Raw genomic sequence first — 12,071 nt, 5'->3', positions numbered from 1 at the left:
AGTGGTTGAGAGTCTGCCTGCGATGCAGGGGACACGGGTTCATGCCCCGGTCTGGGAAGATCCCACATGCCGCGGAGCGGCTGGGCCCGTGAGCCATGGCCGCTGAGCCTGCGCGTCCGGAGCCTGTGCTCCGCAACGGGAGAGGCCACAACAGTGAGAGGCCCGTGCACCGCAAAAAAAAAAAAAAAAAATTACAGTTTATAAAGAGTTGGTTGCCATCGTCATACCGTTTCCTCCCTTCCTCCAAAGAGGGAGGCAAAGAAAAGCCTGCAAGTGCAGGTGGGAGCCGCAAAGTTCCCCAAGAGCAACCACACCTGGGCCCTGGCTGGCCCCTTGCCTTGGCCCTGTGCCAGGGGCTATGCTTCACCTGAGCTGAGTTTCCTGTCAAAGCCATCCGGAAACAACACTCTGAGTGTTTCACATTCCACACTTCACCAAGGGCAAGCCTCCTGAAGCATAAACAAATGCAATCCAGCTATCAGCGAGGTTCTGCCCAAGGGGCAGGACGGGCACACGGTAGGGAGGGGCAGCCTCCACTTGGGTGAGGAGGGGCAGAAAGCCTGGGCGGGCTCTCTGGGGGCAGTGGCTCGGCCGGGTGGATGGAAGGATGCAGGAGTTTGCAGGTCAGATGTAGAGAAGTAGGGCTTGGGAGAGCGGTAGGGCCCTGGCCCCCACCCTCGTGACTTCTGCTTCTCTTCCTTTAGTCCCTGTGAAATGACAGCATCCGAGTCTCTTCTTGCTTCTCTGTCCAACTTACTGGTCCTACGTCCTCAACTGGAGGCCTGTCCCAGGGCTCCATCCTTGGCTCTCATAAATCAGCCATCAGACAATGTCTCCTTCTCCAGGATTTCAGCGCAGCCCCTCTGCAGAACAGCCTGAGGTGTGATTGCCAACCCGTATTCATTCCGCAGCCGGTGTCCCACCCATCATGCCGGGCCCTGGGCACTCTCATGTTCACAACCGAAGGCCTTCTCCTCCCTCCGTCACTCTGCCCCCAGGCCAGCTCCCCTTCCCAACTTCTCTCCTGTCTGGCCCTCGGATCTGACATTGGAAAACTTGGCAGCTTTGGCCACCTTCTCTCCTTTAGCCCCAATATTTAATCAAGCAACATAGCTTGATTTCTCTTTCCTTTGAAGTTATCCCCCATAGTTTCCCTTTCTCTGTCATTTCTGAAGCTTGATCCAGATGTCAGCTTCATGCAGTGGTTCTCAAAGTGTGGTCCCCAACCGGCACCATCAGCATCACCTGGGAGTGTGTTATACAGATTCCCAGGCCTCGCCCAGACCTAGCATCAGAAGGGGTGGGGCTCAGCCAGCTGCATTTTAACAATCCATCCAGGTGATGCTGATGTATCCGAGTTTGAGAAGCAGTGGATTCGTGCAAGAATATCTCGTAAATCCTCCATAATCCATCCTGAAGGTGGCTATCGGATTAATTGCTTACAGTCTTCATTATGGCCAAGTCTCCACTCCAGAACCAACAGTGGCTCCCAACTGCCTGGCTCATGAAGGCTAAATGCCTCCACTTAGCTTCTGAAGCTTCATTTTTGGGTTCCATCTCTCCAAACTTGTTCTCACTAGACTGGCCAAGACACTGCACTCCAGTTGTGATTGTCCGCTATATATTGGGTTCGCCAAACTGTTCGTTTAGGTTTTTCCGTAAGATAGTATGGAAAGGCCGGAACGAATTTTGTGGCCAACCCAGTATATGCCTGGCTGCCGCCGCCCACCCAGCCAGCCCTAACCAGGGTTGGATTAGGACCTTTAGAAGCCCTAAACGGTGAAAAGCGGCTGGTACCCCTCTCTCAGGCGGGAATAAAAATAAACATAAAACTACTCAGCACTAAAATAATCATGGAGGAGTCAACCACATTACTGATTCTTCCCCATATTGATTGGTTTGCTCCTTTAAAAATGTATTTACCATGGGCTTCCCTGGTGGCGCAGTGGTTGGGAGTCCACCTGCCAATGCAAGGGACACGGGTTCGTGCCCCGGTCCGGGAGGATCCCACATGCTGCGGAGCGGCTGGGCCCGTGAGCCATGGCCACTGAGCCTGCGCGTCCGGAGTCTGTGCTCCGCAACGGGAGAGGCCACAACAGTGAGAGGCCCGCGTACCAGAAAAAAAAAATGTATTTATCAAATCAATTTTTTAATTTTTTTTTTTTTTTTTTTTTTTTTTGCGGTACGCAGGCCTCTCACTGTTGCGGCCTCTCCCGTTGCGGAGCACAGGCTCCGGACGCGCAGGCTCAGCGGCCATGGCTCACGCGCCCAGCCGCTCCATGGCATGTGGGATCCTCCCGGACCGGGGCACGAACCCGTGTCCCCTGCATCGGCAGGCGGATTCTCAACCACTGCGCCACCAGGGAAGCCCTCAAATCAATTTTTTAAAGTTATATTTGGTGCCACTCTGCCTTCTGCTGCTCCAAGTTCATGCTCAATATCTCTGATGAATCCAGGTCTGCCTCTGGAGATCCAAATCCTACTCGCTGTTGAGGACTCTGCTCATTTTACGAGCCAAAGCGGATAAACGAAGGAATAAATGAGCAGTCTTGTCTGCTCAATGAGCCAGAGAGAAGGCATTTTGTATTTTATTTCTTCTGTCTTTTCCCCCCTTCAGCACCTAAACAGTAGGAGAGTGGTAAGTCCTAGCTGACTGCAGGCTCCCTGCTTTTGGTCCCTCTGACCACCAAGTGTTATGGGCAGCCTCCCAGGGTGCTGAATATGTCTCTCCTCTAATGCCTAGACCCATTTTTTCAGAATCCTTTCAGTCGGCAGGTACCGGCTAAGTGCTCACAGGAAATGACAGTTTCCCGGAGGCCTGAGGCTCTATACATTAGCAAAGATACCACGAGACAGGTGAGAATCATACCTGCACGACGCTTCCCCAAAGTTTAAAAGGCTCCTTTTAAAGTGAATCAATCAGTGCTCAATGTTCGAACATCATTTATAAACCCAGCCCCACCCAAATGCCAAATACCTAAGACCTTTTAATAAATGTTTTAGCAATAAAGATGTTCCTATTTAGAAATAACTGTAATGTAAATGATACATTTGACCCACAAAGAATAATTCTTTGGAGCTGAAGTTTTTCCTGGAGAGTAACTGGTGACCATTGACTTGGTATGGTCCACAGGACCCTGCAGAAAGAGGTGTACACATTTTTGAACAGCCGTGTGAAAGACAGATCCCAGCAAGCCGTGGACATCTGTCCAGTTACTGCCCCGTGGCCACGTCTCAGATGGAGTCACTGAAATTGCCCCACCCTTTTCCATCTTCTCTCCAAAGCACGTTAACCGACCTCCCCAGCAGGCTGACTCCACAGCCCCTAGACTCACCCCCCATCAATGGGTTGGAAAGGAGCCTGACGTCCGGAGAGTCTCCCAGCCTCGGGGGCTTGCTGCCGTTGCTGCCCCGTGGTTCACCATCCATGGTGCTCTCCTGGGCTGGGCAAGCTCCGCTTCAGTTGTTCAGGAAAAGTCCAAATTCCATGCTCCCCCAGCTCCTGGGAAATTCCAGGGCTGTGACTGGCTGAGCAGCACCGTCCTGGTCAGATGGCAGAGAACAGAACAGGGCAGGGTAATCTGAGTACTACCTGTGGTCAGACAGACACACGCACACACACACTCTCTCTCCACCTAACTGGCTAGAGGCTGCCCAAAGCCCACAGCAGCCCCCCAGCCCCAAGTCTGCAAAGTTGCTGATGTCACGTCCTTTCCAAAACTGAGACCAATCAGGGAGGAAGCCTTGAGGTTCCTCAGGAAGGAAACACAGTATGTAACTTTGGGAGAGCCCAGGGTTGGGGTGTGCGGGGGCGGGGAGGAAACCACTGGTCTGCTGCAACGTTGTTCCCCCTGCTGGGATCCGGTTGTTGTTTGGGGGTTTCTTGTTGTTGAGACAAGCCCCAGAACCCAGGAGCTGAGAAAGCTGGTTTTGCTGCAGCCCTGCTGAACTGCTTGCACAGCAACTTACACAGCACGCCCTGGCCATCTGCACATGTGGTTTCAATTTTTCTGGGAGTTTCTTATAGGAAAAAGTCTCTATATGTTACAAAAATGCACGTTTGGAAAGAACTTCTATTTTCTTCCTCTGACTGCCAGGGTTGCACTAAATGTCCTGCTCACGCTCCTCCGAAATAATTCAGGGTTGCTATCACAAAAACAAAAATGGATTGCTGGGCAGCAGGGAGTGCTGGAGGAGAGCTGCTATCTTTCAATGATTAGTTATAAAAAGTTTTACTTTGTGAAGGTTCCGCCTATTTGCCTTTACAAAACATTTGGGGTTTTGTCTGTGTGTTTTCAGATAAACCCCGTTTCCCCGCACCACTTGGTGCTGGTTCAGGCTGATGGTCACCCCCGGACTCCCCCCTCCTCCCCGCACCCAGCTCCTCTCTTCCAGGTAGAAAGGGATTTTTCTTCCCTATTCAGCAAGTCTCTGAGTTCTTCTCAAGCATAGCCTGGCTATGAAATAATTACAGATTATTTTTAACGCCAAAGATACAGCCTTACTGTTTCGGATTTATGAAGCCTCAGTTGACCCACGTGGTAGCCACTGTTTGCAGTTTGAGGAACATCCTTCATATTTTAAAATGCATTTCCATGCAAACATGTGGATACACATTTATTCCTTTACATTTTCCACATAACTGTAATTAGATCACATATGCATTTTACACTTGTCTTGGAGATCTTTCCACTTCAGCAGAATAGCTGTCCCTTTATATACTACTGCATAGCATTCCATAAATATATCGTGCCCAAAGTATTTCATTATTCCCCTAACGATGGAGGTAGAATGTTACCATTTTCTTTTACTACTACAAAAATACTGCAGTCCACACATCTCTCCATATGGCTTCGTGCACATATTGAAACCAAGTCCCCCTAAAACTGAGTTCTTCCACCAAGTTTATGATTAACCTCTGTCCAAAATTTTATTCCCTTTCTTGTCCTGAACCTCTTCCCCTCAGACTGAGGGGTATCAAAGACAAGGGGGGATTCAAGCCATGTACAAGCCCCTGTGTCCCTGTCCTTTGAAGTAAAAGGCTTTTGCTTTAGTCTCCCAGGCCTCCCTGAGTCTCAAGACTGTCTCAAGAGTTAATGATTGGGAAATGTGAAGATGTAGAAACAAAGATTATTAGAATGTTGGGTGGGGAAACTGGTCACACTTTAGACTATAAACCAGCTACCCAACAGAATCATTGAACTCCCAGCTCCCTAAAAGATACAGCTAAAGGCCTGACACACATGTCTAAGCTGTTTTTACAGGAAGCAGACCTGCACCAGATGAAAACTGCTGACTGCAAGCATGTAGACCCTAGACTGGTCAAAACCTGAAGGTTGATGATGCTTGAAACTTCAGCTTGATGTCAACCAATCCAAGAATTGTGCACGAGCTCATCAGGCAACCTGCAGCGCCCTCCCTCACACTGCCTTTAAAACCCCTCCCCTGAAGGCCATTGGAGAGTTTGGGTCATTTGAGCACGAGCTGCCCGTGTTCCTTGCTTGGTGCCCCCCAATAAACACGATACTTCCCTTCACCACAACCTGGTGTCAGTAGCTTTACTGCACAGGCGAGTGGACCCAAATTTGGCTCAGTGACAATATGCAAATATTTCTGGAGGCGAGATTCCTAAGAGTGGACATCCTGGGTCCAAGTTGTGCTCATACACACTTGATCATTTCTATGGAACTAAAGACACACACAAGAGTGGGTACAAGTCAAACGAGAATCCCAAATGAGATCAATGGATGGTCTCAATGTCAATTTCCTGGTTGTGATATTGTACTACAGTTTTTTTGTTTTTTAAAATTTATTCTTGGCTTGTTGGGTCTTCATTACTGTGCGTGGGCTTTCTCTAGTTGCGGTGAGCGGGGGCTACTCTTCGTTGCAGTGCACAGGCTTCTCATTGCAGTGGCTTCCCTTGTTGTGGAGCACGGGCTCTAGGCTCGCAGGCTCTAGAGCACAGGCTCAGTAGCTGTGGCGCACAGGCTTAGCTGCTCCGTGGCATGTGGGATCTTCCCGCACCAGGGCTTGAACCCGTGTCCCCTGCATTGGCAGGTGGATTCTTAACCACTGTGCCACCAGGGAAGTCCTGTACTACAGTTTTGCACAAAGTTATCATTGGGGAAAACTGGGCAAAGCTATAGGAGATCTTTCTGTATTATTTCTTACAACTGTATGTGAATCTACAATTATTAATTAATTAAGCTGTTCACTTAAAATTGAAACACTGCCAAACTGCCCTCTGGCTCTATTTGCAGAATTAACCGAGAAGGCCATAAGCATATACATTGTTCACTACTGTGTCAGGAAAGATTTGAAGAACAATGAAACTTGTATTTGGCAGAGAGGGAGAAATTTACTCCCAATGTAGACTGCTGACAAGGAGTTAAACAGAGGGGCACAGTGGGAAAGCTAGATACCATTCCATTCTTTCTGAGCAAAATCTTCATAGTAGAGCTTCTTTATATACTTTTCATTAAATTCCAAGAAGATAAGGTTTTGCATATTCAAATTTAACTTGATTGCCCAAAATGACAATAAAGAAGATTTCCAGGTTGTTGCCTTAGTACCTGGGAGGGAATTAATGACCATTTTATCTTCTCATTATATTTATAATGTTGATCAACACCTGTGGACATTGGAGGATGGGAACTGATTTTTTTTAACCATTTAACAATAGTTCTAGTCAGGAATTAGAAAACCATTACAAGGGAAGTCCATGCATTTTTAAGGATCTACATGGGGATAAAGTTGAATTACATGTATATGAGCTGGGATTATAGAGAAGTAGCTTGGCTTAGAAAAAGCCACAAGAGCAGAACAATCTTACCAGCTTCGAGTCAGTCTCTGTGTGTGTCTGCATGTTCAGGAAACTTGGCCCAGGTTAGGTAAGAAAAAAGAATTCTGGCCTGTAGCAGCAGTAAGGCCATAATCTTCTTTATCAGGCGCAGACTTAACACTAGCCACTGCCCCACCCCTAGATGTCCATGGCTGACATCATTCATGGATTATAAGACTTTCCTCCCGAGGCCTTGGGGAGCCTTGACAGTCACCTCCAATCAGTCAAAGTTGGCCCAGGAGCTGAAACCTCTTGTCAATCCAGCTGGCAATTTTTCTAGCACAAAACCTTTAAAAACCTAAAGGTGCACCTCTCCTCTGGTCATTTGGAATGATCTGCTTTTCCTGCAAAACTGCTATCTGAGTTGTGCTCGCCTAGCTGGCTCTGCACGCTGAGCTGTCTGATGTTGTGACTTTAGAAAGCTGTCACTCATTCTTACTCCATCGACCAGCGCAGTAAGATTCAAAGAAGGGTGTGTTTTTTAAAAAACTGGCATAATGCAGTATTCTTGAGGAAACAATTGGGCAAATCGAAATTGAGAGAGAGTCTCCATAACAATAAGGCTGAACTCTTCAAAAATGCCAGTGGGGTGGGGTAAAAGACAAAAGTGGTGGAGGAGCTTTCCAGATGAAAGGAGAATGAAGACACTTGATCATTAAATGTGATGATCCTTGACTGGATCCTGACTGGGGAGAACAAGACATAAAAGACATCAAAGCCACAACCACGGAAATCTAAATACAGACGTATATTGGATACTCATAGTGCATCAATGTCAAATTTCCTGCGTGTGATCGCTGCATCAAAAATGCTGTGTTCTTAGGAGATGCTCGCTGAAGTGGTCAGTGCGGAGCCGCGCGGGAGCTTGACGCAGGGGGAGAAATGCGTGCCCCTATGTACACGTTTTGCACCAAATAGAAAAAGTTAACGCAAGCCCTACAGTCAAAAAGCTTGAGTATATATAAAGCCCACATTGCCCACTCTGCTCACAAGCCATTGTCATCCCTCATAAACCCAGCAGCCCCATGTCCCAGGACCTTGGGCTGATGGGGAACACTTCTCATTGTACAATTATGCAGAGTCCTAAAACAAACAAACCACAGCCTGTCTTTATCAAAATTTTTGATATTTTGGTCATCAGGGGATTTTTTTCCCTTAACATTTGTATTTTTTAATATTGCACTAAAATTTTTCTCCCAATGACTGCATTTTTCGGTGCCCCCTTAAATTTTTTGCCTCACTCGCTTCCTCCTAATCCCAGCCCTGGTGAAGAATGACGATGTCGACAGTTTACTCACAAATGATTCATTAAAAAAAAATATGTGTATAGGTATTCATTATACATGGGCTTACTTATATACATATATATTATATAGGTGTGTGTACACACCTGCATACATACATACATGCACACACACACAAAGATATAAGCAAATGTGGCAAAATCCTATCAATTGACGAACTGAAGTGATGGATGTACAAATATTCATTGTATTATTCTTGCAACTTTTCTGTAAGCGGAAAGATTTTCAAGATATAACAATGGCAGGGGAAGAAATTAATAAATGAAAATAAAAACCTGATATACATTTTTTTTTATAGGTTAAACTCATGTTGAAAAATGAAGCTGCTATTTTGAGTGTGACCTGGGTCTTGTCCTGGTACTGACTCTGCTAAAGGAAGAAGATGATGTATTTCACATGCAAATGTCCATGCAGGAGCGGCCCCTGGTGAGGATTTGTGATGGGAGGAAACGTCAGGTCCTCCAGCCCCGAGAGCACCCCTCCCTGACAAGGATTCATCCCTCAGGCAATGTCTCTGAAGTGTCAGCTCTCCTCTTTGTGTTAAGCACATAAAATTGTCTCAGCAATGAGCGTTGTTACTGAAAAAAGTATTATCTGTAAACCTCAGGTTTGTTTGACATGGCAATATTAGAAATATCAGGGAGGAGGATTACTTTGGGAGAAATGGTTCCTTAATAAAATATGAACAAAAACTTAGAGATGTTGAATGATGTACCCAGCTTTTTAAATAATTTATGGGGGGCTTCCCTGGTGGCGCAGTGGTTGAGAGTCCACCTGCCGATGCAGGGGACACGGGTTCGTGCCCCGGTGCGGGAGGGTCCCACATGCCACGGAGCGGCTGGGCCCGTGAGCCATGGCCACTGAGCCTGCATGTCCGGAGCCTGTGCTCCGCAACGGGAGAGGCCACAGCAGTGAGAGGCCCGCGTACCGCAAAAAAAAAATAATAATAATAATAATTTATGGGCTTTTCAACGAGTTGAGGTTTACATCTTCAAGTGACACAGGCAAGCTTATTTTTTTTTAAATAATGGGTCAAGGCAGATGATGGATAGAGTTAGATAAATGGTGGATGGACAGACAGATGACAGACAGACACATGGTATGTAGATAGCTATATTAGATGTCTATATAGAGAGACAGATGGCATATGAACAGATAATATGTGGTATTTGGCTATGCAAATACTTTTCCCTTAAAATGATTCATTATATATATATATATTTAAAATTATTTTATACTATTATTTTAAATAGTTTTCTTAATCAGTAAATATCACTTCTGAACATCTAAGAAATAATTCAAACATTTTAAAAGATTTATAAAAAATGAAGTTCATACTAGTATTATTTAAAATAGCAAGAAATTAGAAATAATCTAAGTATCCAACAATACGGAAATAGCTAAGAAATATGATGCAGCCATTTTAAAGGGTAGTTTCAAAGGGTTTGAAACTTAGAAAATCATTACAACATACTTTGTGGGGAAAGCAGGAATCAAAAAATACTTTTATAGCAAAAATAAACAAATGAGACCCAGTCAAAACTTATAAGCTTTTGCACAGCAAAGGAAACAAAACTAAAAGGCAACCTACAGGATGGGAGAAAATATTTGCAAATGATGCAACCGACAAGTGCTTAATTTCCAAAATATACAAGCAGCTCATACAACTCAATAACAAAAAAACAAACAACCCAATCCAAAAATGGGCAGAAGAGCTCAATAGACATTTCTCCAAAGGAGACATACAGATGGCCAATAAGCAGATGAAAAGAAACCCAACATCGCTAATTATTAGAGAAATGCAAATCAAAACTACAATGAGGTATCACCTCACACTAGTCAGAAGAGCCATCACCAAAATGTCTACAAACAATAAATGCTTGAGAGGATGTGGAGAAAAGGGAACAGTCCTAACACTGCTGGTGGGAATGTAAATTGGTACAGCCACTATGGAGAACAGTATGTAGGTTCCTTAAAAAACTAAAACTAGAGTTGCCGTATGATCCAGCAATCCCACTCCTGGGCATATATCTGGAGGAAACTCTAATTTAAAAAGATACATGCAACCCAGTGTTCACTGCAGCACTATTTACAATAGCCAAGACATGGAAGCAACCTAAATGTCCATTGACAGATGAATGCATAAAGATGTGGTACATATATACAATGGGATACTACTCAGCCATAAAAAGAATGAAATAATGCCATTTGCAGCCACATGGATGGACCTAAAGATGATCACACTAAGTGAAGAAAGACAGAGGAAGACAAATACCATATGATATCACTTGTATGTGGAATCTAAAATATGACACAAATGAACTTACGAAACAGAAACAGACTCACAGACACAGAAAACAAACTTACGGTTACCAAAGGGGAAAGGGTGTAGGGGAGGATAAAGTAGGAGTTTGGGATTAGCAGATACACACTACTATATATAAAACAGATAATAAACAAGGACCCACTGTATAGCCCAGAGAACTATATTCAATATCCTGTAATAAACCATAATGGAAAAGAATATGGAAAACAATAGACATATGTATGTATCACTAGATCACTTTGCTGTACACCAGAAACAAACACATTGTAAATCAACTATACTTCAATTAAAAAAAATACTTTTGTAATAGGATTGCTATATTAAATCAGGCAAAGAAACAAACAAAAAACCATCATGATGTACTGAAAATACACTGAAAAAAGTCACTAAAACCTTAATAGTAAAAATTAAATAATAAATGTTAGATACACACATGAATAGTTCTTTTAAAATTCTGTCACCCAGCCAGGGACCTTGCCTAATCAACTAATCTAAAATACTGGCTCTCACCATCACTCTTCACCCTAATCTCCTTCATTTTTCTTCTTATTTCCTGACATGATGACACATGTATGCTTATTCCTTGTTGCCTCCACTAACACATAAGCTTTTCGAGGGCAAGGACCTTGTCTTTTTCACAGCCTCAAACCGTGTCTGGCACATAACAGATGCTGTGTAAAAATGTGTTGAATGAATGAATTGAGAAGTTACCCTAGAGCACTTCAAATATGATTGAAATTGTGAGAAATCACACCACTTTGGGAATAAAACATTCCACATCCTGTGAAAAAAATGAAATAATCTATATTAGTGCTCAGAACCCCCAAAAGCAAGCCATAAAATCTCATATAAACTAGATGATTCATCTGAGGGTCTAATTCTAGCTTGATGGACTGGAAGGCTCAAAGGGAATCTAAAGACTATCTCAGGGGGGCTTCCCTGGTGGCGCAGTGGTTGAGAGTCCGCCTGCCGATGCAGGGGACACGGGTTCGTGCCCCGGTCCGGGAAGATCCCACATGCCGCGGAGCGGCTGGGCCCGTGAGCCATGGCCGCTGAGCCTGCACGTCCGGAGCCTGTGCTCCACGATGGGAGAGGCCACAACAGTGAGAGGCCCGCGTACTGCAAAAAAAAATAATAATAATAAAATAAAATAAAATAAAAATAAAGACTATCTCAGGCCCAATCATAAATGGTAAAACATCACAACCCCAAGATGCAGGGATCTGGACTTGTTCTGAATCCATCCTGGATCCAGAAGGATCGGTTCTGGTGAGTGATTCACACACGCACACACCCCTACCAGAGTTCGGAGGTTCGTACAAACGATTCATGAAATCCATGGTCCGACGTTTCAGAAAGTGGATGCAACAGCAGGATTCTAGACAGACTGAACACGCTAGGACATCCTGGGGCTTAACACAGACTTCAGACATTCAGCAAGATGCAGGTTGACCAAAAAATGCACTCCGGAGAACACTTTGAAGATAGAAAGCCTCCAATTCCTGCATATTCTATCATATGTATTTTAATTTATCAGTATTTTCCTTTAAAGTTTCTGCATTTGATATTATGATTAGAAAAGAGCTTCCCTTTCATGTAC

At 44.8% G+C, this 12,071-nt stretch overlaps 1 protein-coding gene across 3 annotated transcripts in view; it reads right to left on the bottom strand.

Annotated features, from left to right (window-relative positions):
• The window catches only part of ASB9 (ankyrin repeat and SOCS box containing 9), a 40,168-nt gene extending 36,489 nt beyond the window's left edge, over positions 1-3,679 (bottom strand). For all 3 annotated transcript variants that reach the window (XM_060086964.1, XM_060086963.1, XM_060086965.1), the window contains exon 1: positions 3,336-3,679. In XM_060086964.1, the coding sequence (XP_059942947.1) occupies positions 3,336-3,429 (94 nt within the window). In that variant the 5' untranslated portion in view covers positions 3,430-3,679. The remainder of the gene's footprint in view (positions 1-3,335) is intronic.
• Positions 3,680-12,071: the final 8,392 nt, after the last annotated feature.

The sequence above is a fragment of the Mesoplodon densirostris genome, chromosome X, assembly GCF_025265405.1.
Source record: "Mesoplodon densirostris isolate mMesDen1 chromosome X, mMesDen1 primary haplotype, whole genome shotgun sequence".
NCBI classification, from domain to species: Eukaryota; Metazoa; Chordata; class Mammalia; order Artiodactyla; family Ziphiidae; genus Mesoplodon; species Mesoplodon densirostris.
The sequence above is the reverse complement of the archived record's forward strand: the minus strand, read 5'-3'. Positions and strand labels throughout refer to the sequence as shown.